The sequence below is a fragment of the Somniosus microcephalus genome, chromosome 9 (assembly GCF_052327205.1).
Source record: "Somniosus microcephalus isolate GS21.2 chromosome 9, FLI_Smic_1.0, whole genome shotgun sequence".
In the NCBI taxonomy this organism is placed as follows: domain Eukaryota; kingdom Metazoa; phylum Chordata; class Chondrichthyes; order Squaliformes; family Somniosidae; genus Somniosus; species Somniosus microcephalus.
In genome coordinates this window covers 101,018,440-101,046,191 of record NC_140995.1, presented here as the reverse complement: position 1 = coordinate 101,046,191, position 27,752 = coordinate 101,018,440, and the positions used below count along the sequence as shown (strand labels likewise).

At 40.6% G+C, this 27,752-nt stretch overlaps 1 protein-coding gene across 2 annotated transcripts in view; it reads left to right on the top strand.

The window, feature by feature from the left end:
- The window catches only part of tmem214 (transmembrane protein 214), a 58,660-nt gene extending 31,416 nt beyond the window's left edge, over positions 1-27,244 (top strand). For both annotated transcript variants that reach the window (XM_085996900.1, XM_085996901.1), the window contains exons 10-17: positions 1,471-1,562; positions 3,426-3,474; positions 5,193-5,306; positions 6,743-6,860; positions 14,354-14,450; positions 20,342-20,510; positions 21,439-21,590; positions 24,506-27,244. In XM_085996900.1, coding sequence (XP_085853026.1) covers positions 1,471-1,562; positions 3,426-3,474; positions 5,193-5,306; positions 6,743-6,860; positions 14,354-14,450; positions 20,342-20,510; positions 21,439-21,590; positions 24,506-24,632 — 918 coding nt within the window. In that variant the 3' untranslated portion in view covers positions 24,633-27,244. The remainder of the gene's footprint in view (positions 1-1,470; positions 1,563-3,425; positions 3,475-5,192; positions 5,307-6,742; positions 6,861-14,353; positions 14,451-20,341; positions 20,511-21,438; positions 21,591-24,505) is intronic.
- Positions 27,245-27,752: the final 508 nt, after the last annotated feature.

Below are 27,752 nucleotides of genomic sequence, written 5' to 3'. Positions count from 1 at the left end.
CTTGGCCTGCTACCTTCAGGGATCTGTGGACATGCACTCCAAGGTCCCTTTGTTCCTCTACACTACTCGGTGTCCTACCATTTAATGTGGTATCCTTTCCTTGTTGGCCCTCCTCAAATGCATTACCTCACACTTCTCTGGATTAAATTCCATTTGCCACTGTTCTGCTCACCTGACCAATTTACAGCTCAATCTTGTGCCAGGATTTTTTTGACATTGTTTCAAAGTTTGTTGATTACAAGGTTAAGAGAATAATTAAAATTTACTGAGGGCTAAAATAGCAGTTTTTGCATCAAATTTAAATAATATCCCACTTTTTTTTGAGACTTTTTTAAAATTTTGTTTTAGGGAGGGGGGCGAGGAGGACTAGCTGAAGTGCTCTTGCAGAGAGCCGGCACGGGCTCAAAGGGCCAAAATGCCGCCTTCTGTGCTGTAACCATTGTATGATTACAGGAAACTCTTTATTATCCAGGACCGGCGTAGTGCCGGTTTATCAAAGTCCGGATTAGAGAGGTATAGTTTAAAAGGTACGAGAGCTCTGTACACAGCAACAAATCCAGGCTTCCCTGTTGCTTAGCAACATGTGCAGGAACTCCAGCCACAGACCAAGCGTCCCTGTAAGTGCACGAACCCCGTTACACAGCCACAGATCCAGGAACTGCCACTAATATGAAGTAAAACGTACCCAAACCTACTCCTGAATTTTGCCGGTTAACAGATTTCCAGTTATTTAGGTGCTGGTTAAGAGTTTCCTGTATTGAAAATAGTGGTACCTGTGTATTTTGAAATACATGAGATTTAGCATTTCAAATTATTTTTGTTGTCTTTAATAAATTTACCCAGCAGGTAAAGTAGCTTAGCTGCATAGGTCAGGAAGATCACTGGTTTGAGCCCCAGTCTGCTGAGTTAGTTGACCTGAGCTGGTGGTGTGTAGGGGTACAATGTTTGGCTTCTACTCCTGAACTAGAGAAGAGAAAATGAATCGCGGTTCCTGACTGGAATCCAGTGATTCTTGTTGAAAAGTGCTGTGTGTGGAAGTTTAGGGAGGTGTAGACACAATTGGCCTTGATTTGAACCCTCTGCCCTTGTTCAAATGGCCTGTGCACATTCACTGTCAAGGCTCACTTGAATATACAATTGGGTAAAGTACAAGGCGATTGATGCCCATGGAACTTTATAACTGAGGAGCCGGCAATCTTGGGAGAAAATGATGTTTGGAATGTGGCATAATTAAGTGTGCTATTTTGTTATTGCTTGCATGTAACTAATTTATTTTGCATTACATGTTTACTGGGTCTCCAGTTGTGCTTGATGACTTTAATCTACGGCAGATCAATTGGAAAGTGACATTTTTGTAGTCAATCAAGCCAATGGTGATTAAGCAATAAGCTGTTCAGTAGTCTGAATCGCATATCTTTTGTGAATTGGTATAATGTGAAGCTAATAAGTGTCCCTTTTCTTAACTTTCAGCTCTTAAAATGTATGGTTGAATGCTTGACCACAGATTCTAACAGTTTCAGTGTTTGGAGACAGCTGTACACCAAGCATCTCTCGCAGTCCAGGTGATTAGTGCAAAAACTCTAGCATTGAGGAGCAAATGAGTGGTATAATGGGGAATTTGTAATGGTCAGATGTCGTATATTTTTTTACATGGCAATTTTTCAGACTGCATCTATATGTAGACTTAAACTGGCATAAGCAGCTGGTTTGTCAAATGATCTTGCTACTTTGAGTTCTGTTTTAAGTGAACTTATCTATTGTGGTTGGAATTTCTGTTGTAGCTTATGAATATTTTGAGCTGTTTAGGTTGAATGCATGTTTTGATAGTAATGTTCAGAGTATGGTTTTCGGCCATCTATTTTCCCTTGACTGTGAAGCACGTTTTGTCATCAGACCTAAATTTCCAGAGCCCCCTGCAATATTTGGGTCTTGACCACAATGGTTGCCAGAGCCTATTTAACATGGCAAGTAACAGAATTGTTTAGGATTTTTCTCTCCTGCCTCCAAATTATTAACTGGAGTGTTTTGGGACATTCCATGTTCGTTGTTGCCCAATGCAGAACCCTGGTTCTAAATCCTTGTTTCAATTTAGAACGCAAATGAATTCTCAACAACCTGAGGTGTGTCTTGGTTTGCCTGTTGTGCATTGGCTAATTCATATTGTGCAGGCAGTTGCCAGCTTTACCATTTGGTAATGTTTTAGTATTCTGACCGAAGAGATATTTTTGTTAAATTCCTCTACTTTTTTTAATGGGCAAGGAGCTTGCAATGTGAGGGAGTAAATTTACGCACTGATTATTGAAGCACTGTGGTCTGGTAATTGTTTTAATTGGAGATTTGCCTCACCCTGCAGAACTACTCGGGGCAGTTCCTTTCTCCTGTCTAGTTTGGTATTTTGTTTCCCCACTAATCAATCAATAAAAAAAAAACATATAAAGGGATCATGTTGATTTACCTTTAATAGCATGCAAGATGTCACGGCCATTGTTCTCATCGTGAATTTACATTTCCACTGTTGGCATTTCTCAAATTTTATATGTAGTCTGACTTTGTTAATTGAAGTAAACTGCAGTTTTCTAAAATTGTTTTCATCCTGCATCTGAAGGACTCTAGTAGCTTTCCCAGACTTTGTTTCCTTCAGAATACTGTGATCTATGCTGAGAGCCTGTTGATATCTGCTAGTCTGTGCAGAAGCAATACTTTAATGCTGTGCGGATTAGTTCAATGATTTTAGGACCTAAAAACTCACAATGGGAGATGGCCCACTGGGAACATAGTCCATTCTGTTGCTTTGTTCAATCCATGTCATTTTTTCTTGGAGGAAAAGTTCTAAAATGTTTTTGCAGTGTTCAGTCATTTCCTATCTATACTTATAATACTAACCAGATAATCGGCCTACTCGATTTTTTAAAAAAAAGAGAAAAATGATGACGGCTTTAGCTGGGAGCCTATTTTGATGTATCAATTTGTCCTGTTCATGTCTCATTCTGTTTGAGGCTAGTTAATTTTGTAATTGTATCCTTTGGTTCATTATGCAGTCCAAGCTAAATAATCTTTGTATTTACATTGTCTGTTCCTTGTATTTTTCCACTACCAAGCTTGGGTTTGCTGGTCTGCAGTTCCTGATTTCATGTCATTTCTTTTTTGAATATTGCATAAACATTTACTGTCCTCCAATTTCTGGCTACAGCATCTGTTAATGCAACTTAAAATATTAATCTCTGTATGCTTAACTGCATACTTCTAAAGGACTATTTAAAATTGCTGTAAGATTTTGACTTGCATTTGTTCTAATGGCACCTTCCCATTCATCCATGTCTAAAATACTTACCATTTTATTTTGTTGAAATATCAGATGTGCAATTAATCAATTTCAAGGTGAATAGTACATTGTCTATTTATTAACAGTGACTCTTTTCTTTCAGCCTTCTGCTAAATCAGCTTTTGGAAACTTGGGACAACACCCCAGTCAAGGTAATTCATGGAATTATTTTCAACTGCAGCTAATTTTTTTTAGAAGCTGTGCAGACGATGGTTTTTTAACTTTTTTTGTTCAAGCGGTATAGCTTTTTGTTCAAATGTCTCTTTATTGCCAGGAGTAGTGCTGTGTGTAACCATCATTATTGAAATACTTTTTTTGTTGCCTCCAATTGGAAAACCAACATTCTTCCATTTCAGTCTTCACTTTAGCCTGGATATCAATTGGAATGGGAAGGGGAACTTTTTGCAGGTTGGTGTTCAGACCGTGTCACCCAAAGTTCATCCAATTGGATGTTATTCCCTAACATGAAGTATTGCCAAACTAGCACTAAGATAAGCTGTCTGAGTAGTGAAATTGCTCTGAATTGTATGTATAGTAACTGGCTTTTCTGCAATAACCATTTATTTCATCACTGATCTCTCATTGTGCAGTGAGTTGGTAGTGCTGTTTTGTAAAGACTGCATTCTGCCATGTAACAAGAGTCTGGTGCCTTCCACTGCTCCACAATTAATAGATTGTGATGTCATTGGTTTTCTCTGCTTTATTTGTACATTGCTACTGTACCATTCTAATTCAATCTTTTCCCAATAAAATGGGATTTAAAAAAAAAAAAAGTGGATATGCTTCTAATTTTGTGCTGCAAATCTAGTTCCTTTCAGGTGCTCTATTAGTCTAATGAAGTTTCTGTTTTTTCTTGGTTACATTATTTTTCTTGGTACTGTACCATATTTTTTCCTAAAGTAGCAGTTTTCGGCTTCATGTTGCAGTTTTAAATTATCAAGCAGACTAAAGTTTTTAGGATGTTTACATCACTTTTTTTTTTTTAAAAAGTCAAACATGATGAAGCTCCACATGTTGATCCAGACTGATCCATCGTTAAGGGGTAGATGGTGCACCCAAATGTTTTCATTAGCCATGTTGTGCGCCCCACTGTTCTGTGTATCTCCCTGTGGGAAAGCTCCCCAATGATGGATTTGGAACTTGCTTGAATGTCCCAGCTTGTGTTCTTAAGCTCACTCTGCTACCAATCAGAGAGCTGACTGTGATCATGCTTAAAAGCTTCTCCCAGCAACATGCACATCTCACATGGGATTACAATACTGAAACAGTCTGTCTTGGTGTTTAACCCCCACATAAGCAGTAGTCCTAATCTCATGTTCCTGCTTTGTTCCCAGCTCCCTTCACCTGCACCCCCCCCCCCCCCCCGCCCCCAGTCAACCATCTACCCTCTCGACATGGTGACAATGCAATGGTTGCTGTTTTCTTCCTCCTGAACACAGGCCAAGGGGGTGGGGTGGGGTGGAAGGAGCGTTATTTCCATTTTGGAAATAAAAGGGAATTGTGCACTTTTTTTTATTTATTTCTATCTTCTTTCCCCCCCCCCCACCCCCAGCAAAAATCCTTTGTGCAATTGGAAAATTTGTGACTAAATAAAGTGATCCTGTTTGCTAAGTGTTGTTTTGGAGCAATAGTGTCAGATTCATAATTTTTGTTTAAGTACTTTTTTTTTGTAAGTTAATAAAATAAAAAGCAGACCCCAAATAGCACTTTGTGCAACTTTGATGGAGCAAAAATAATTGGTCACAAAAAAATGACAGTGATGGGAGCTATGACCCTGTGTGCTGGATGTAAAACTTCTAATGTAGTTGGGTATGTTTCTGTGAAACCTTGATAAACTTATTTACTTAACATTGAACATTCTTAATTACAGGTGCAGAAAGCTCTGCAGGAAACTGTACGTTCATTTAAAGTTACAAATGAAGAACTGTCTGGAAAAGGGGTTTCAAATTCACAGGAAATAGGTGCCTGCAACACTGCATGTAATGTAAGGGATTAAATTTAAATGTGATGCTTTCTGTTTTGTGTTAGAACAGGCAAATCCACATTCTGTTCAGTTGAGTTGGACTGCCCTCGCCTGATTGCACTCTTACCTTTGCAGTTGTAGCCTGAAAATTTCCTGCTTGGCTTCTCTTCCTGCCCTTGCACTGTTGCCTCTGGAATGCTCCAAGGATCTACCCTTGCCCCCTCCTATTTCTCATCTATATGCTGCCCCTTGGCGACAGCATCTGAAGAGATGACGTCAGGTTCCATATGTACACTGACAACACCCAACTCTACCTCCCCCACCACCTCTTTTGGCCCTCCACTTCCTCAGTGTTGTTGGGCTGCTTGTCTAACATCCAGTCCTGGATTAACCAAAATTTCTTTTTGCTGGGAAGACAAACCATTGTCTTTGGCTCCCACCATAAACTCTGTTCCCTGGCCACCATCTCGGGCTAAACCAGACTGTCCACGGCCTCAGTATTATATTTGTCCTTAAGCTGAGCTTCTAACCTTGTATCCTTTACATCACAAAGACCACCTACTTCCACTGCTAATGGTACCTGCATATGCCTTGGTCCATCTGCTACTGAAACCCTCATCCATGCATTTGTTTCCCTCCAGACTCAACTATTCTAATCCTCTCATCTTCCACCCTCCATAAACTTAAGCTCATTCAAATCTCTGCTGCCCATATCATAACTTGCATCAGGTCCTGTTCACCCATCACAACTGTGCTCTCTGACTTACATTGGCTTTTGGTCCATGGACACTTTTTTTTTAGTCCTTGTGTTCAAATCACTCCATGCGTTCGGCCCTCCTATCTCTAACCTACTCCAGCGCTACAACCCTCTGAAAACTCTGTTCCTCCAACTCTGGCCTCTTGTGCAACCCCTGCCATGCCTTCAGCTGTCCAGGCCCTAAGCTCTGGAATTCCTTTGTAAATCTCTTTTTTTTTTGATGCTCCTTTTAAAACCTACCTCTGACCAAGCTTTGTCACCCTGTCCTAATACAGGAAACTTTTTTTAAAATCCGGGACCGGCGTGGTGCCGGTTGATCAAAGTCCGGATCAGAGCCCCGTACACGGCCAGACCCAGGCATCCCTGTGGTGCAAGAACCCCGGTTACATGGCCACTAATGAAGTAAAACTTACCTGAACCTACTCCTGAATTTTGCCGGTTAAGAGATTTCTGGTTATTTAGGTGCCAGTAAAGAGTTTCCTGTATCTCCTTTGGCTATGTCTGTTTGTTTTTGTCTGATTATGGTCCTGTGAAACACCATGACGTTTTACTACGTCAAATGCACTATATAAATTCAAGTTGTCATAGCTAAATTGCACAGTTGCTGGTTTCTGCTCTTATTTTTGCCACTGATTTAACAAGTCGTCTTTTTTTAAACATTAATGGTTAGTGATTCTCTCTCCTTCTCTCAATTTTCAAGAACCTCCTGCAGAAGTTGAGAGGTGGCGGTTTCCCCTGGTTTCGTCTGCTACTTGTGCTAATGATTTTTGCTGCAGGCTTTGTGATTCATGACATCAGACTACATGGATCCTTCAATGGTTTGTAAAACTATGAATTGCCATTGTTGAATGTTACTACTTTGAAGAAGTTTGATATTGCTTCGAACACGAGGAAGTATTTCAAAAACCAATATACTATGTTGTTCAGTCAATAATTGCATTATGGTTCTCAATTTTTCCCAAACCCAAAAGATGAGGAAAAACATGAGTACCTTAATCATGGGATGAGTTCTGATATGTTACCAATAACATTAATTGTAAAAACCCACTGAAATATTGGATTGACTAGTGACATCTGTAGCCTTTAAACTATCTATGTGGCAAGTGGCTATTTCTGTTTTGCTTCCAAAGCATTTTATTTTGATATTTCTAATTTTTTTTAAAGGTGGTTTACTATGTTATTGCTTAAGGCTGGAGTGGTCCAAACTTTTTATTGAAAGAGAAAAATTGCATTGTAATCCAACTTGTTTGAGTCTTACATAAGTTCTCCAATATTAAATAGAACAATATTTTGAGGACCCAACTCGAACAGGCTATTTTAGATCTAGTTTTGTGTAATGAGACATGAGTTAATTAGTAATCTTGCGGTAAAGGATCCTCTGGAGAAGAGTGATCATATGATAGAATTTCACATTGAGTTTGAGTGTGATGTTAAGTCTGAAACTAGAATCTTAAATTTAAACCAAGCCAATTACAGGGGTATGAGAAACGAGTTGGATGAGGTAGATTGGAAACATTTAGATTAAAAGATATGATTGTAGATAAGCAATGGCTGACATTTTAAAGAAATAATGCATTCCCTTGAGCAAAAACTTCACTGGAAAGTGGCACTGGGCTAACTAGAGAAGTTAAGGATGGTGATCATAACATCGAATTTCACATTCAGTTTGAGGATGAGAAACTTGGGTCTGAAACTAGAGTCTTAAACTTAAATAAAGGCAATTACAAAGGTATGAAGACGGCGTTGGCTAAAGTGGACTAGGAAAATAGATTAAATGGTAAGACGGTAGATAAGCAGTGGCAGACATTTTAAGAATACATTTCATAACTCTCTCATTCCAGAAAGAGAGATTCTACGAGAAGGATGAACCATCTGTGGCTAACTAAGGAAGTTAAGGATGGTATCAAATTGAAAGAAAAGGCATACAATGTGAAGATTAGTGGTAGGCCAGAAGATTGGGACATTTTTAGAAACCAGCAAAGGAAGAAGACACTAAAAGCATCCCAATAATAGTAGAAAATCAAGGAGCAAAAGGGAGGGAGGAACTTATCACTAGAGGAAAAAGTACTAGGCAAACTAATGGCACTAAAGGCTGACCAGTCCCCTGGACCTGATGGCCTGCATCTTGGGGTCTTAAGAGGTGGCTGCAGAAATGGTGGATGCACTAGTTGTGATCTGCCAAAATTCCCTGGATTCTGGAAAGGTCCCAGCAGATTGGAAAACCACAAATGTAATGCCGTTAGCCTAACATCTGTCATTGGGGAAAATGCTGGAATCCATTATTAAGGGAGCAGTAGCAGGACATTTAGAAAATCACAAAACCATGCTGATTCTGCTTGATTGTATTACAAAAGGGAAATAGTGCCTGACAAATTTATTAGTTCTTTAAGGATGTAATGAGCAGGGTGGATAAAGGGGAACCAGTTGATTTGTAGTGTATTTGGATTTCCAAAAGGCATTCGATAAGGTTACTGCACAAGATAAGAGCTCATGGTGTTGGGGGTAATAGCCAATCCTCTATCCATGCTAACAGAAGAGAGTCTGGATAAATGGGTCATTTTCAGGTTGGCAGGGTGCCACAGGGATCAGTGCTGGGGCCTCCACTATTTACAATCTGTTAATGACTTGGATGAGGTGACTACTGTAGCTGAATTTGCTGACAATACCAAGATAAGTGGGAAAGCAAGTTGAGGAGGACATGGTCTGCAAAGGGATATAGATAGGTTAAGTGAGTGGGCAAAAATTTGGCAGATGGAGTATAATGTGGGAAAATGTGAGGTTATCCACTTTGGTAGGAAGACTAGAAAAGCAAAATATTTAAATGGAGAGCAACTACAGCATGCTGTGGTACAGAAGGGTCTGTGTCCTTAGCATGCAGGTACAAGTAATTAGGAAGGCAAATGGAATGTTGGCCTTTATTGTAAGGGTGATGGAGTATAAAAGTAGGGAAGTCTTGCTGCAACTGTACAGGGTATTGGTGAGACCACACCTGGAGTACTGTGTACAGTTTTGGTCATATTTAAGGAGGGATATACTTGTATTGGAGGGTCTTTAGTGAAGGTTCACTAGGTTGGTTCCTGCGATGAAGGGGTTGTCTTGAGGAAAGGTTGAGCAGGTTTGGCCTATACTCATTGGAGTTTAGAAGAATGAGGTGTGATCTTATTGCAACATAAGATTCTGAGGGGGCTTGACAGGGTAGATGCTGAGGATGTTTCCTCTCGTGGGGAATCTAGAACTAGAGGTCATAGTTTCAGGATAAGGGGTTGCCCATTTAAGATGGAGATGAGGAGGAATTTCTTCTGGGGGTTGTGAATCTTTGGAATTCTCTACCCCAGAGAGCTGTGGAGGCTGCGTCACTGAATATATTAAAAGTGGAGATAGATATTTAAGCTACAGGGGAGTAGAGGGCTATGGGGAACGGGCAGGAAAGTGGAGTTGAGGCCAAGATCGGATCCGCCATGATCTTATTGAATGGCGGAGCAGGCTCGAGGAGCCAAATGGCCTGCTCCTGTTTCTTGGGTGGATTAAAAGTGGCTTGGTGTTACCAAAAAATAGTAAGCCTGAGGATTGGAAGGGTTTTAAAAACCAACAAGGGATGACCAAGAAAGTGATCAAGAGGAAGAAAATAGAATGAGAGTAAACTTGCAAGAGATATAAAAACAGATTGCAAGAGCTTTTACAAGTGTATATAAAAAGTTGAGATTAGTCAAGGTAAATGTGGGTCCCTTAGAGGCAGAGACAGGAGAAATTATGATGGAATAAGGAAATGGTAGATATGTTAAACATTTTGTCTGTCTCCACAGTAGAAGACACACACAACCTATCAAAGTGGGGAACCAAGGGTCTAAGGAGAGTGAGGAACTTGGAAGTAATATTAAAGAAAAAGTAATTGAGAAATTAATGGGATTGAAAACCAGCAAATCCCCTGCACCTGATGGCCTACATCCTAGGGTTTTAAGAGTTGACTGCAAAGATAGTGAACATATTGGTTTTGATCTTCCAGAATTCCCTAGATTCTATAACGGTCCCTGTGGATTAGCCGGTAACAAATGTAACCCTGCTGTTCAAGAAAGTAGGGAGAGAGCGAACTTAACTATACAGCAGTAAATCTGATATCTGTAGTGGGGGAAAATGCTTGACTCTATTAGGGACGTGGTAACGGGCACTTGGAAAGTCACTGATTAGGCAGAGTCAACACTTTTATGAAAGGCAAATTTAGAGTTTTGAGGGTGTAACTAGCAGGGTATGTGAGGGGGAACCAGTGGATGTAGTATATTTGGATTTTCAGAAGGCATTTGATAAAAGGTGTTGCACAATAGGTTATACAGGATTAGGGCTCATGGGATTGGGGGTAATATCAGCATGGATTGGTTAACGGACAGAGCAGGAATAAACAGGTCATTTTTGAGATGGCAAGGTGTAACTTGTGGTGTGCCTTAAGGATCAGTGCTTGGGCTTCAGCTATTTACAATCTATCAGACTGAGTGTAATATATCCAAGTTCGCTGATGATACAAAGCTAGGTGGGAAAGTAAGCTGAGGGTAGGATACAGGCTCAAAGGGATATAGACAGGTTGTGATTGGGCAAGAAGGTTGCAGATGTAATGTGGGGGAAGTGTGAAATTATCCCCTTTGGTAGGAAGAATGGAAAAGCAGAATATTTTTAAAGGTGAGACTAGTAAATGTTGGTATTCAGAGGGATTTGGGTGTCCTTGTACATGAATCACTGAAAGCTAACCTGCAGATACAGCAAGCAATTAGGAAAGCAAATGGTATGTTGGCCTTTATTGCAAGGGAATTGCTGCAATAACATGGGGCTTTGGTGAGACTACACCTGGAGTACTGTGTACAGTTTTGGTCTCCTTACCTAAGGAAGGATATACAGTACTTCCATTTTAGAAAGGGTTCAGCAGATTGATTCCTGGGATCAGAGGGTTGCCCTAATGAGATTGAGTAGAATGGGCCTATACTCTTTGAAGTTTAGAAGAATTAGGTGATCTCATTGAAACATCTAAGATTCTGAGGGCTTGACAGGGTAGATGCCAAGAGACTGTTCCCCTGGCTGGAAAGTCTAGAAGTAGGGGGCATAGTCTCGGGATAAGGGGTCAGCCATTTACGACTGAACTGAGGAGCAATTTCTTCACAGTTGTGAATTGTTGGAATTCTCTACCCCAGAGAGCTCTGGATGCTCTGAGTATATTCAAGACAGAAACCAATGGGCTTTTTTGGCATTGTGTATCCTTAAAATGGTTTCCAATGATTTGAGGCCAATAGAAAAATGTTTTTGTCAGCTAAATGGGTAGATTGTAAATGTTACTCCATTTTTTTTTTTTTTTTTTTAAATGGGGGGGAGATAAACCTGGCAACTACAGGCCAATCAACCAAACATTGAGGAAACTGAGAATAATCTGGGACACTTTGGAAAAGTATGTGCTAATAAATGAAAGTCAGCACAGATTTGGTAAGTGTTTGACTAACTTGATCGAGTTCTTTGAAGTAATGGAGAGGGTTGATGAGGGTAGTGGTATGGACTATCAAAGGAGTTTAAAGTACAGGAAACTCTATTATCTGGCACCAACGGGACCGGTGTGGTGCCGGTTTATCAAAGTCCGGATTACAGAGGTATAGTTTAAAAGGAACGAGCGCTCTGTACACACAACAAATCCAGGCTTCCCTGTTGCTTCGCAACATGTGCAGGAACTCCGGCCACAGACCAAGCATCCCTGTTGCTTAGCAACAAGTGCACGAACCCCAGCTACACAGCCACAGATCCAGGAACTGCCACTAATATGAAGTAAAACTTACCTGAACCTATTCCTGAATTTTGCCAGTTAAGAGATTTCCAGTTATTTAGGTGCTGGTTAAGAGAGTTGTTAGTGGCATTAAAGGAACAGTGGCTAAAGAACAAAGCAGACAGTAGTAGTGAATGGTTGGTTGGTTTTCAGATTGGAGGGAGGTATACAGTGGTGGTCCCCAGGGGTTGGTGTTGGGACCACTGCTCTTGATTATATATTAATGACCTGGACTTGGTACATGCCATAATTTCATACTTTGCAGATGATTCAAAGCTTGGCAATGTAGTAAATAATTTAGTAACAGACTTCAGGAGGACATAGACTGGTGAAATGGGCAGACACATGATGCATATTTTGGTAGGAAAAATGAGGATAGACAACATAAACTAAATGGTACAATTTTAAAGGAGTTACAGGAAGTGACCTGTACATAAATCTTTGAAAATGGCAGGACAAGCTGAGAAGGCTGTGACTTTTTGTTTTGGGGGGAAAAAAGCATATGCAATCCTTGGCTTTATTAATAGAGGCAGAGTATAAGCAAGGCAGTTATGCTAAGCCTTTATAAAACACTCTATATGCCTCAGCTGGAGTATTGTTCAATTCTGGGCACCACACTTTAGGGAGGATGTCAAGGCCTTGGAGAGGGTGCAGAGGAGATTTACTAGAATGGTACTGGGGATGAAGGACTTATGTGGAGAAGCTGGGATTGGTCTCCTTTAGAGCAGAGAAGGCCAAGAGATTTGATGCAATAAATAAGGAAAAACTTCCAGTGGCAGAAGGGTCTGTAACCTGAACACCAATTTAAGGTGATTGGCAAAAGCACCAGAGGTGACATGAGGAAACATTTTTATTAGATGGCGAGTTGTGATCTGGAATGGACTGCCTGAAAAGGTGGTGGAAGCAGATTCAATGTAACATTCAAAGGAGAATTGGAAAAATATTTCAAGGGGGGGGGGGAAAATGACTGCTGCTCTTTCCCTATAGCCCAGTGAGAATAATTGGATAGCTCGACCAAAGGACAGGCACGATGGGCCGAATGGCCTCCTGCGCTGTATCATTCTACAGTATAATTCTGAACATCAAGCTCAGTATCTGCTAATGAGACTTGTGAATTGGCAATTCCAAGATGTGAGCTGTGTACATTTGTCTTTCGAGAAGTATCTGGCTTCAGATGTCTTCTGTTGACAACACCACTCTTACACCCATATTTAGCATCCTGTTGTAACTTTTGAAATTTGCAAGATTGCACTTGGAAGGTTCAACACTTCAGTGTTGCTATCTTTTAGCTTTTAGATGAGAAGCTTGTTTTAAATATTACCCTTTAATCAAAGTGTGTAAATATGACTTGATGAAATTGTTTAAATTGGTCTCTTTTCATTTCCAATTTATTTGATCCTGGGTACTGCTAATGTGTTCACAACATGTTCACGTGCATGATTCTGTTTTTATGGTCACAGACCACCTTTGTTGATGGAATGGTAGCTTTTTCTACTCCTGAATGATGCTGTGTTCAAACTGGTTGCATGTATAAGTGCAGTCAACTATGCTCTGTACTTGAGAACCCTCCCACATGGTGGAAATGCAGAGCTCACTCTTGATGCTGGCTATTATCCACAAGAAATTCAGTGAAATCCTTGAACTGTTTCACTTGCCTGCTTGATAACATTATGGATGAAGTTGGGAGATGCAATGGAGGTTTCTTGTGTTTGCCTGGAAAAGGAGCCTGCTAGCTAAAATTGGAAAGTGGTGTAACCTTGACCGCATCCCTATGCTGGAAATGGTCTCCAAATCTGGCTGCAGGTGTGTGCAGTTTAGCGATGGCTCCTATTGGGAATGTAAGTTGGGCTGGCGGTCTTTAGCCAGATCCAGATGATAAACACTTTCCCTGTATGCCCAAGTGACAGCGCAAGGGGGTGTGTGAATGGAGTGTCTAAAGTGGTATTCCGCCTGAAAATAGAGAAATTACTAAAATCCAACTATAGGCATACAATTGATGTACAGTCACTGATCTAACATATGCAGAACAGCTTTAGGCAGCTAGCAGGATGGTTCCATAACTTTGTTGCAACAAGAACAGCAACTTGCATTTAACTGGCCTTCAAGAGCCGTGTCCATTTTGCATGGGTGCTCACCCCACAGGCACTGTTCATGCCACCCAGTCACATTATGGGGAGGACTTTACATCAATATATAATTGTAATGAACTTTGAGTTCTCTAGGCTTGAAGTGCTTCAGGGCCACATTGGCACACTGTAGTGGTCTCCAGGGCTCTAGTGTCAGATGTGGAGAGCTGGTGCTTGATCTGAATTAGCTCTTTGGGAATTTTGAACTGCAGCTTGAATTATAACTAAATTGAACTCTCAAATGTTGAGTTGTGTACTGCTGGGGGCATTTACATAAGCTACTTGCTTCATATTGTTTGAACTAGTTGGAACCACTGATGCCTGTTGTAGAGAAGTATCTGAATCCCATTATTACTGACTGATCATTGGTTCTATTTAAACACTTCCTCCTCAGCATCGTCTTCTGCTTATGTCCTACGGCAGTCAGGGATGATCTCTGTGTCTCAGCAGGCTTGGAATAAAATATCTTATTATTCCAAACAGGGATACAGGTTAGTGCAATGTGTTTGATCAAGATTGCCCTGAAATGTTGCCACTTTTTTTCAGCTGTTCCTTTATACAAAGGAAATTAGAATAAGTACACTCTTGGACTTTCTCCCTTGAGCTACTCTCTCATTATCTTTTTTACTCGTTTGTGGGATGTGGGTGTCACTGGCATGGCCAGCATTTATTCCCTTTTGAGAAGGTAGTGGTGAGCTGCCGCCTTGACCTGCTGCAGTCCATGTGGGGAAGGAGTTCCAGAATTTTGACTTGGCAACGATGAAGGAACGGTAATGTACTTCCAAGTCCGGATGGTGTGAGACTTGGAGGGGAACTTGTAGGTGGTGGTGTTCCCATGCACATGCTGCCCTTGTCCTTCTAGGTGGTAGAAGTCGTGGGTTTGGGAGGTGCTGCCAAAGAAGCCTTGGCAAGTTGCTGTAGTGCATCTTTTAGATATTACTGCAGCCATGGTACGCCAGTGGTGGAGAGAGTGGATGTTTAAGTTGGTGGATGGGGTACCAATCAAGCAGGCTGCTTTGTCTTGGATGGTGTCAAGCTTCTTGTGTTGCAGTTGCACTCATCCAGGCAAGTGGAGAGTATTCCATCACACTTCTTACTTGTGCCATGTAGATGGTGGATTACATATCAAAAGTCTTTCCTTTGTCCTTAACTGTTGCACTTCCTGTAAAGTCAGTCAATCATTTTTTCCTCAGTAACTGAAATATCTATTGTCCAAAATAATAGACATTACATTAATACAAACTTGCCTTTAAAGGTTGTCCTATATGTCCAAGTACCTTCAATTAATATTTTGAGTCGAAGGGCTTGAAGTAAAAAGTCTGATCTTCAACTTGAAGCATTGTACATTACGTGGCATAACATACCCCTATGTAAAACAATGTATCCTGTACCTCCCCAGGAACAATGTCACAAGAGAGCCACTTTGTGAAATGCAGTGATTTGAATTGGTCAAATTGAGTTTTTATTAGCTTTGTGGGAGTCAATCACAGAAGGAGGCCATTCGGCCCATCAAGTCCGTGTCTGCTCTGTGTAGAGCAATCCAGTTCCATTCCCCAGCTCTATCCCTGTAGCCCTGCAAGTTTATTTCCCTCAAGTGCCTATCCAGTCTCCCCTTGAAAACAGTGTCTCCACTTCCATCGGCAGCGAGTTCCAGGTCCTCACCCCTCACTGCGTTTGGAAAGAGAAAAAATCCCCTCATTTTCTCTCCTTTTCCCCCCCCCCCCCCTTGTATCTCTTGCTCAAGAAGTTAAATCTGTGTCCCCTAGTCCTTGTACCATCAACTAGTGGGAACAGCCTTTCCCTGTCTAGCCTATCCAAACCTGTCATAATCTTGTACACCTCTCAAATCATCCCTCAACCTCCTTTTGTGCTAATGAAAACAAATCCAGCTTCTCCAACCTTTCCTTGTAGCTAAGATCCCTGGAACCAAATCTCCTCTGCACCCTCTCCAAGACCTTCACATCCTTCCTAAAGTGTGGTGACCAGAACTGGACGCAATATTCCAGTTGTGGCCTAACCAGCGCTTTATAAAGGTTCAGCATAACTTCTTTACTCTTGTACTCAATACCTCCTATTTATGAAACCCAAGATCCCATATGCTTTGCTAACCACTCTCTCTATGTCCTGCTACCTTCAGGGACCTATGTACATTAACTCCCAAGTCCCTCTGTCCTTGCACACTCTTTAAAACTGTGCCATTAAGTGTATATTGTGCCTGTCTGTTCCTTCTGCCTAAATATATCCCCTCCCACTTCTCTGAATTAAATTCCATCTGCCACTTGTCTGCCTGCCCATTCTGCTAGCCCTTCTGTGTCCTGTTGCAGTCAATTGGTATCATCCTCACTGTTTGCCACACCCTGAAGTTTGGTGTCATCAGCAAATTTAGAAATTTTACTCTGTATTCCAAAAGCCAATTCCTTATCCAAGCTGCCACTGGCCCACCTATTCCATGAACCTTAATTTTGTTAACCAGCCTCCTATGTGGTACTTTGTCAAACGTCTTCCTAAAATCCATGTGGACACCATCCATTGCATTCCCTTCATCAATCCTCTGTTACTTCATCAAAAAATTCAGTTAGATTAGTCAAACATGGTCTGCCTTTTACAATTCCATGTTGGCTCTCCTTAATTAGCTTAAACCTTTCCAAGTGCCTGTTAATTTTTTCCTTTTATTTATTGTTTCTAAAACTTTCCCCACCACTGATAACTGACTGGCCTGTAGTTACGAGGATTCTCCTTGCACCCTTTCTTGAACAATGGTGTCACATTTGCCACTTTCCAAACCTCGGGCACTCCCCTTGCATCTAGGAAGATTGGAAAATTATGGCAAGCCCTTCTGCTATCTCCTCCCCCAATTCCCTAAGCAATCTGGGATGCAAGCCATCTGGACCAGGTGACTTGTCTGCTCTGAACATACCCAGTCTTCCTAGTACATCATGTCTTATCAATTTTCACCCCTTCCATTGCTTCTACATTTGCCACTGCTACTGATATTTTGTCAGCATCCACCTTCTTAGTAAACATGATACAAAGTACTAATTGAGTATTCTAGACTTGCCTTGTGCCTCAAGCATATAATGCCACCTTTGTCCCTAATTGACCCCACCCCGCCTCTTACTACCCACTTACTGTTTACATGCCAGTAGAAGATTTTTGGGTTCCCTTTTATGTTAACTGCCATTCTACTCTTGTATTCTCTTTGCCAATCTTATTTTCATCTTCACTTTCCCCCCCCCCCCCCCCTCAACTTATTGCATTTGGTCTGGTTCTCCCTTGAAGAATTTGCCTGACATTCATCATACCCCCTCTTTTTTGTTTCATCATCTTCTCTCTCAATCATCATCCAAGGAGCCCTTGCCTTGATTCCCTTACCCTTCCCTCTTGTTGGAATGTACTTGGAACACCTCCTCCTTAAAGATCACCCATTGTTCCGTTAGTTTTTCCTGTCAGTCTTTGGTTCCATTTTACCCTGGCTAGATCCTTTCGCATCCCATTGAAGATAGCCCTATTCCAGTTTAGAAGTTCCACTCTAGATTGTTCCTTGCTCCTCTCCATTGCTCATCTAAATCATATACGACGATCACTTGTACCCAAGTGTTCTCCCACAGACACTTGGTTGACCTGGCCCACCTCATTCCCCAGCACCAGACCCAGCAATGCCTCCTTCCTAGTTGGGCCAAGAACATACTGATCAAGGAAATTCTCCTGAACACATTTCAGAAATTCCTCCCCCTCCTTTTCCTTTTACCCTAGCATTATCCCAATCGATATTTGGGTAATTGAAGTCCCCCAATATTGCCACTCTAGCTCTTGCATATCTCTGTGATTTCCCTGCAGATTTGCTCCTCTACCTCCTCTCTCTATTTGGAGGCCTGTAGAATACCCCCAATAGTGTGATCATACTCTTTTTGCTCCTCAACTCTAACCAAATGGATTCTGTCCTTGTCGCCTTAAGAACATCCTCCCTTTCCAACACTACAATGTCTTCCTTAATCAGCACTGCCACTCCACCTCTTTCCTTCCCTATCTTATCTGAACACCTTGTACCCTTGAATATTAAATGCTCAGTCCTCAGTTTTTAAGTCACGTTTGTTATTGCCGCACAGCTAATTGTGCTTGTAGCTCACCAACCTTATTCACTGCACTTTGCACGTTTACGTACATGCATTCTAAACCCACTTTTGTATTTTTTTAAAAAAGTCTGCTCCTATCTAATATGGTACTACTTCTGCCTCTAGTACTATCCAACACACTTACTCTTTTATGCACCTTATTCTTCCTCTTCTACAAATGAGGTGCCCATCCCCCTGCCAAGCTAGTTTAAATCCTCCCACAGCATTAGCAAACCTCCCCATGAGAATATTGGTCCCGACTGAGGTGTAACTTGTCCAGCTTGTGCAGGTCCCACCTTCCCCAGAAACTGTCCCAATTCCTCAGGAATCTAAAACCCTCCCTCCTGCATCATCTCTACAGACCTCCTCCCTCTTTCTGCCTATGATGGTACCGATATGGACAACGACCTCTGGCTGGTGTCCTGCAGCCACTCTGACATCCTTGACCCTGGCACCAGGGAGGTAACATACCATCCTGGAGTCATATATCTGCGACCGTAGAAACGCCTATCTGCTCCCCTAACTATCGAATTGCTCTCCCACACTGCCCCCCCCCCCCCCCCCCCCCACAATATGCAGCTGAGCCACCTGTGGTGCTGTGGACTTGTCTCCTGGCTGCACTCCCCCCAGAGGAACCATCACCCCACCAGTACTCTGAACAGTGTACTGGTTGGAGGACGAGGGGCACTCTGGGGACTCCTGCACTACCTGCCTGGTCCTCCTTTTGTTTGGCAGTCACCCATTCCCTCTCTGCCTGCATACTTTTAAGCTGCGGGGTGACCACCTGCAGAAAAGTGCTATCCACGTAGCTCACGGATGCACTGCAGTGATTCCAGCTGCCACTCGAGCTCTGAAACACTGATCCTGACCAGCTGGTGACATTTCCTGCACATGTGATCGTCTCGGCTATGCGAAGCGACCAGGACTTTCCCACAAGGCACAAGATGTGCACTCCACGGGACTGAGCTGCCCTGCCATGCCTCTATTTAATAGACTAAGAACTAACTTAGTGGAAATAAACTTAAAACACTCACCAGCTACTTTCCTTGTGCCAACGTCACACTTTCAGATTCTGCCCGAGTTGCTGCCTCCCGCTCTGGTCTTGCCCAGGTCCGCTGCCTCCTCTTCCTCTTGCGCTCTTTATAGCTCAGCTGCTCGCGCTCCTCTTGCACTCCAGCGCCACTGCTCTCATGCTCTTTATAGCGCCACTTGCCTCTCGCTGTTAGTGGAATTTTCAGAATTTAATTCGATGATTATATCCATATTCCTTAAATCTGGTTTCAGCCTTGACCTGTTGATTATGTAATGAATTTTATCTTTTTTTTTAAAAGCCAGGTACACCTGTAGATGGTATAGCTAACTTTCCTAGTTGATAGCACAAATGGGGAATAGCTGGTTACATAGCAACATAGAAGATAGGAGCAGGAGTAGGCCCTTCGAGCCTGCTCTGCCATTCAATGAGATCATGGCTGATCATCCAAATTCAGTACCCTGTCCCTGCCTTCTCCCCATATCCCTTTAGCCTCAAGAAATATATCCAACTCTTTTTTTTTTTTCTTGAATATATTAGTATGGCCTGGCAGAACTTGAGGGGTATAAAGGTCTGAGAATTGGTTGGGTGGGGGGGGGGGGGGGGTGATTCTGGGGTATGGAATTATTGGATGGTTCCAGGTTGTGTGAACATTTTAAAGGTGTCCCAAGATCTTGCTGTAGCGGAAGGCATGTCCTAGGATCTGAGGGTTTTGGGAGGTAGGGTGTTGATCTCGGTGTCTAAGGACTGGGTCCTAGGGTAAATTTCTGGGAGAGGTATACCCTGTGATCTCGCCTAGCAAATTAATCTGTGGTATTTATAGTAAAGTCACTTCTACAATTGCCACTTGCATTCTGCTTACATTCAGTACACACAAACACCACCCCCACCCCCCCTTGCCAAAAAAAACAAAAAAAAACTTGTGGCCGAGAATACAACTGACTTTTTTTTAAGCAGTCTCAGTGCAAGCCCCAATTGTTTATAATTATTTAGCATAGATGTCCAGGTCTGCACCGAACCCTTTGCTCAAACTATTTATTGGAAGTCTCTGGAATATTCTGTTCAGTATGAATCTTTAACATGTAAAATACTGTGACTTGTCAAAAAATGAATGAATTTCTGAATCCTTAATACCACACAACAAAGCTCCGCTCTCGGTTCTATGATCTTTTTACCAAAGTGCCATCTGCTGTAATTGGTTTCTAATCTGTCTTTCTGCTCCTATTCATTATCTTCACAGTTGGATAGAAACAAATATTCCTCATTACTACTCCGAAGCTGTAACAATATTTGGGCCAAATCTTGAGCTGGTTTGGAGAAGGCTGACTGAATTAGTTGTGTATACAAAGGAGAAGTTGTCAAGTCATATTGCATGGATCATTGAAAATCTGCCCAAGTTCACTGAGTGGGTAAGTACAGTGTGTTAACCTGCTGCTTACATAGAATTGTTTTGAGGGAGAGTTGCATAGCAGCTTGTGGATTGTGACAAATCGATCAATTAAAACTTAATTTAGTTCCTATTTATAGGTTTGATATACTTTTTGAGTACTTGCTCGTATGAGTTGCATGCTTAGTTTTGCAGTGGTGAATTGATGAGACTAGTTTCCCACCTTTTTTATGTTAAACAATCAAAACAAGAACTTTCAGTGATTTGTACTACATGTGACTCTTCATATTGTAGTTCAAGAAGCAAAGTGGGACCCCTCGATAGCCATTCTCACTCCCACCTCTGGCTTAAAGTAAATTACTGGATTTGTGATCATTTAAGGTCCAGTTCCCAATCTCTGCAAAATAATCTGACCTAGGAGACCAAGGCAGAGTGCAGTATTGTTAAATCACAAGCTCCAGTCAAGGAAATAATGGCTCCCATTAGAATGCCAGCCATTAGTAGGGTAAATATTTTAAAGACATTTGAACTATAATATTTTCAAATGAAGATTCCAGCTAAAGGTCACAGTAGGGTCCTAATGGTGGAGTGTTTCTTGCAGCTCTTAAACTGCCAGCAATTTTTCTAAAAAAATTTAAAGCAAGTCCCTTTTTTAAATGTTAAGTTCCCACAGGCGAACAGAATTGCAGCACAGAAGAAGGCTGTTCAGCATGTGTCTGTAGCAGCTACATGCTCTAATCACATTGCACTGTTCACCCTGTGTTTTACATTGTTGCTGGGACCCTGGTAAGTGATGCTCAAGTGGAAGCCATGATTTCCGAGGTACTTGTTTTCACCCTGTTGATTCTCATGGACTCACGAAAAGCTGGTTCCTGGACACAGTCTGAAGCATGGATTTAGCTTACTTTTATATTTTTCTGTCAGTACCACAATTCACACTTTTTTTTCAGCTTCATTCTAACCTCCCAGATGCAGTGTTGCAGCTTGTAGAGTATATCAAGGAACTGCTTCTCTTTATACATCAGAATTACCTGTTTCCAGCTTTGGAATATATGAAAATGGTCATGAAACAGTGGTGGAAACAACTTGTTAATTCCTGCGAGTGAGTATCTGTTCTGATGTGTATTTCACTTTTTTTCAACCTATTGGCACTTACTGCCAACTAAGAAAATTTAGGCTTTAAGGTCGGTACATTGCTTACTGTTACAAATTTAGGGTGTACCTTAGCTAGTCTCTTGGATACAGCAGTGCTGGTCATACAATAGGTCTGAGCATCTTGCTTTGTGCCAGTGCTACTCAATATCTGACTGATTGCAAAACTGGGGTGCAACAATAGTACCCATTGCAATCTGAACTTTTGGTACATGCCCTTGCATGTGCTTCAATCTTTTTAAAGGCAGATTAACAAACACTTGGTGATATGAGGGCAGATATGAACTGTTAGTTTGCAGCATATGAAATAAAGCAACGTAACAGTCAAAGCAAATACATAGAATGTACAGCACAGAAACAAGGCCATACAGCCCAACCAGTGTTTATGCTCCACTCAAGCCTGCTTCCAACTATCAGTATAACCCTCTCTTCCCTTTTCCCTCATGCTTATCTAGCTTCCCCTTAAATGCATCTATACTATTCACCTCAACTACTCCCTGTGGTAGCAAGTTCCACATTCTCACCACTCTCTGGGTAAAGAAGTTTCTTCTGAATTCCCTATGATTTCTTGGTGACTATCTTCTATTGATGGCCTCTAGTTTTGCTCTTCCCCACAAGTGGAAACACACTGTCTACTCTATCAAAACCTTTCATAATTTTAAAGACCTCTATTAGGTCACCCCTTGGACAACCCAGCTGTTCATCCTTTCCTGATGGGTATAATCTCGCAGTTCTGGTATCATCCTTGTAAATCTTTTTGCACCCTCTCTAGTGCCTCTATCCTCTTTTATAATATGGCGACCAGAACTGCACACAGTACTCCCAAGTGTGGTGTAACCAAGGTTCGATACAAGTTTAGCAGAGCCAAGTCTGAGGAATTATCAGGTTTTTTTTCTCAAACATGAGAGGGGAAAATAATAAACTACATGCTATGTTTTTTCTGAGGGCCAACTTTTTTGGCATAACTTTTTTATATTTAAAAAAAAACACACAAACTGACTTCCTGCATTTATTTTGCTTCTGGGTACAGACTGAGTTTTAGACCTTGCAGTCTCTTCTAAACCTGACTGCCCATTTCTGCCTTGGTGTTGCTAGCAAAATGATTCACCATTAGGCTTGTTAAGGGATGCATCTCTTTCTCTTTTTCCCCCCCCCCCCTCCCCTGCAAACACCCACCTATGGATTGAGTGTTTAAAGTGGCCATCTGTTCTCTAGATGAATGTGACCATCCCAGCTAATAGGCATGAGATGTGACAGTTGACGCTTGTATTTTATCAGTTTGAATCCAGAGTGGCCTGTCTGGCTTCAGTACATGTACCATGCCTGTGGCCTCTTTATACATATTTGAATCCATTTCATTTTAAAACACAATCCTGAAATCACTCACTCCCACAATCCTTTCCATTAAACCGAAAAGCTCAAAATATCCTGCCACCAGCGTGCATTGGAAAATCTTAATTTATCCCTAAAATATTTGCTTTAGCATCAATTGATAAGTTCTCTCCGTTTAGAACAATTTCATCTTTTTATGCCTGTTAAGATATTTGTACAATTTCTATAATGTCTACTGAGTAGGGTTAAAGTGCAGAACGGCACTGAAGCAATGCCCAGTTGTTCTGTGCGTGTTAAATTAAAATCCGCAAAGATCTGTGTATCTGACATAACCTCCTAAATTGAATAGAGGAACACAACCTTAATCCATGTTGGGAGAAACAGTAAGCCACTAAATGGAACAATTGTAGTGAGTGGTTTGTAATATTTCAGTTTGTGCCTCTTCCTGTTTGAATTATTCTGCTTTGTGGTGCTAACATAAACTCTGCTTTACCAAGAATACCATATTAATGTTCTGTGTTTTAAGTCCAGTCAGATAGCTTGCTTGTTTGCTGTTCTTTTCTATTGACTCATTTATTGTTGACTCATTTATACTACTCAGCCAGCAATAGGCATGAGGTGCTGAGTGACACATGTATTGCTGTCCCTGTCACCAGTTGGTTTACACTGCTGCTAAATGACTTGAAGGGATGTAGTGCCATACATTTTTTGTCCTGTGGTGATGGCATGTTCCATGTCTTCCATTGCTAAATAGCTGTAGGGTTGCTCTCTTTCCATTTTTTGGGGGATTTTGAGATGTCGGTGGTCCATTCTAGAGATGTGACTGGAAACCATGTGGTTTATAGTGTAGAATTGCTGTTAACTTCAAGTTTGCAGAAGATCCAGGTATTAATTCCCCTTATCTGAATTATCAAGAAATAAATGCACCATCTTTTCACTACAAATCAAATCACTGGGGCACATCATATGCTTGCTGGTACTATGAAGTCCTAGTAACTTTTTTTGCCCAGGAGGGGAGGTAGAATAGCAAATTCTTGTGTAGCAAGGTTATTATTTTCAACTACTTGAACAACTACCAAGTTAAACTTTTGAGGTATATTTTAGTGCTAAACTGGAAATGACTGGATCTCGATGTACTGCAATAGGACATGGTGCATTTACATAAGGGTGGCAATGATGCTTGTACAGACCTCTTATCACATTTATTTAAAAAGTTGAGGGTTGACCAATTACATATGCCCTTGGGAACAAGTTCTTATTTGCAATCAAGTATTTTAACAGAGAAAAAAACAATACTTATCAGATCTCTTTGTTCTGGATGTTCAAGGTGTTTAACTACAAACTGGTTGTGACACTTTTAGAATACTGATGGCTTGAATTAGTGCTATTCTTCCATTAAACTTGGATTTGTGACTACAGTTTGATTGGAAACACACAATTGGCCAGTCTGTTATCTGAACCTACATTTATAACTTTCTGTATTGTATTAAATATTTTTATGCTAAGTCTTGCATGTTGTTTGCTAAACTTCAGGGGTGAAATCGGTTGGGAATGTATGAAGAAACATTTTGTGAACACCACACATTTAATGTGGAGTTATCTACAGAACACTACCACAGCTGTCAAAAACTGGGCCTCCTCTATGATCTCCAATCACTAAAGAAGAAGCATATTCCATGTTATTTTGGGAGTAGCAATTATACAGTTGGAGCATTCTGAAGGAGAGTTAACTGCATTTTCTGCTGCGGAGAGGATTGAGAATTGATTTAAAAGTACAAATGCCACTTAATTCTTTGCTTTTGTTATAACAGTTTTTATCTATCAAATGCATGTATTTTGTACCCACTTTTTCCAAAGTCTTCAAGATGTTAACTGTTGTCTTCTATATTGACTTTACACATTCTTTTGCATATGACAACATTGGATGATAAATTTAATTGTTTAAAGCTGCAACATTCAGATGTTTAACACAGCTGTTCATATCTTACTGCAATAATTCGTTTTGATTTCAAATAATGGTTTAAGTACAGTATTTTTAAAAAAATCCAATGCCATAGAAGCCAGGTGTGCACAAAATTTAATGAGACAACTTGTATTTTTAAGTAACTACAATATTAACAACTGATGGCTAACTTGTTTTAGTCTTCATGGTTGGTTTCCAATTACAATAGTAAATGAGCTAAAGACATTTGTGCTGCATGCTGTCTGTCGAAGTTGTGCAAAATATTTTGTGTAATTTTCAGTTTGTGTTTTTTAGTTAAACAGTACTCTAGTTCTTTTGGCTATATGATTACATTTGAAATGGGTTGCCAAATCTGTGACTGCAAAATTTTTGATTTGGCAAAACATCAAATGGTAGTGCTTAAGACTAATTTCAAGTTGCTTCTATTCATGAACATTGTGAATACTGATGCATTGCCTTGAATCAGTATTTTTTGTATTGCTGCTTCATCTGGTGGTAATTGTACATTTAAGAATCCACCTTTTTTGTTTAACATTACAAATGCATCATGCTACCAAATGGCCTGAATCTCCGTTCTCCAATAGTAGTGAAACTATGATGACTGGGTCACTTCAACCATGTCCATTTTAAAGGTGACACTCGGGCAGATTATGGACATTTTTACTATAGCCGTGTCATGGCAGAGGCATTTTAACGCAAGTACCTCTGTCTCTATACCATTTCTGTCTTGCTGCTCCTTGCTGTAATTGTAACAGGTGCTTATAAAATGCAATTCTGTTAAGATAATTGACTGACTTGACTCCAAATACCAAAAGAGCAGATTTTTAGAGGACATCTTGTCAGTTGTCTTGCATGTGATATTGCAGTTGGTATCTTATTCTAACCTGTCCCTTTGAGTCCAATTCTTGGATAACGGTTGAGTTTTGTACTGTATTGACTTGCACACAGTACTGGACTTAACACACACAATCTCTCTTTCTTTATTCTATAACCTTGTTTAATGAGACAATTCCTTTGTATGGCATTCAAATTGCTCGATTAAATACATAGGTCAAGTAAATGTCTTTGATCTGTGTGCCTGAGTGTTCCTAAGATTATAGTTGTTGCATTACATCTGAATACTGAAGTCAATTTTTATATTTAAGATATTTTTGCATCAAGAAAATGTATTGTGGCTCCCTTTTTTGGATGGTGGTTATATGCCTGATCTGATATTGGTGTTTGACTGGTAATATGTAAAATTATTTCAAATATGATTATGGTCTGTGATTGACTTATAGTTGCCTCATTTTAAATGGTGTAGCGTTCCAGACTCATGCCTGCCCAGTTTTTCACATGTGAATTCTCATCTGTGTAGTTAAAAGGGAAGTGCTTCAACTACCACTTTGCTTTTTGAAGACCCCTTTCTATAGGCAGTTTTTTTGTTTTTGTTTTTTTTTTTAAAACAGGAGTATCATCTTCAATTTGGCAAACACTTTCAGTTAAACTCAACAATGTTATAAAGTACATGTAACTCACATCTGTGCTTGACCTTGTGATTATTTATTCTTCAAACAAGATGAAGTATGCCAAATGCTTAACACATTTCATCCTTTCAAAAGGAGACCAATGTGATCTGGAGGTACTTGCAGAAATGTTTCTTGCTCTATTTGAGTGTCATTATATTTTCCCGTATAGGTTTGCCGATATCGGCTATCTCCAGGGTAGCAACTACAAAGCATGAATTAATATGAAAGGGCAGGAGGACTATATTTGGTAAAATATGCATTTGAGTCTTATGAAAATATAGCCAATATTTGTACTGTAACTAATTTGGAACATATTTCAAAGTTTGACAAGTGTGGTTTATGTACCTTAAGTTGGCAGTTACATAAAAATAAGATTGTTTCCCATCATTGCCCCTTTTTTTTTCTTCAACCCCCCCCCCCCCCCCTTCCTCCCACTCCTCAACTCGTCTATTAAAAGTACTAAATGCAAATTTCTTGTTTGTAATTGCTGTTACAAGGTATAAAAGTTTTGGCTGGCCCATCACCTGGCTCCATTTATATTTGACAACTACATTTTTTTTTTGTTGTCTGAAATACTGTTGCCTTGTTCATTGACTGACTAATTTATTAAAGGGTAGTTTTAACCCAAGGAAAATTCTATGTACATAATGATTATGGGACCAGCATGCTGGTTGTTAGTTGGTGAACCTTATGCGGACTGGCCGAATACATGTTGGTTCTGTTGCAGGGCAAATGTGTGTTCTCTAAAATGTAAATTTCAACCATAAATTCTTGTGAAAAATAAAAATGGTTTTTAACCAATATGTTTTGACTCTTATTTACATTTGTAAATGTCGCTCCTACGTGTCAGTATTCCTTGTAACCATGTAGGAGAATGTTGTTTCACTTTGTAAATCTGATTTGATGACGGGCTATTGTAGTTGTCTGGGGATGATTGATTTAAATTGCCTTTAGCCAGATGAAATAACTGCTGTTGTCATTGGACTACCAGCTAGCTGAGCTGCTATGTAATGATAGTAAATGCATATAATTGTAGTTCAGTCTCTGTACAGATAGGATTATCTTCATTTCAAGGGAAGGAGAGGATTTTCCCTTTTTAACATTTTATCACCCTGCTCCCTACATAATCTACACTGATGTATGTATTTCATTGGTTTGTTCTGATCTCTTCTGCTCTTGCTTCAGGGGAAGCATTATTAAGACTGCACAGTGAAATGGGTAAGTTTATACTATTCCTTCATGATGGAGAAAATGTAGGGATGTGATCAAACAACAAACTATCTTTTTAAGTAGAACTGCTAACAATCAT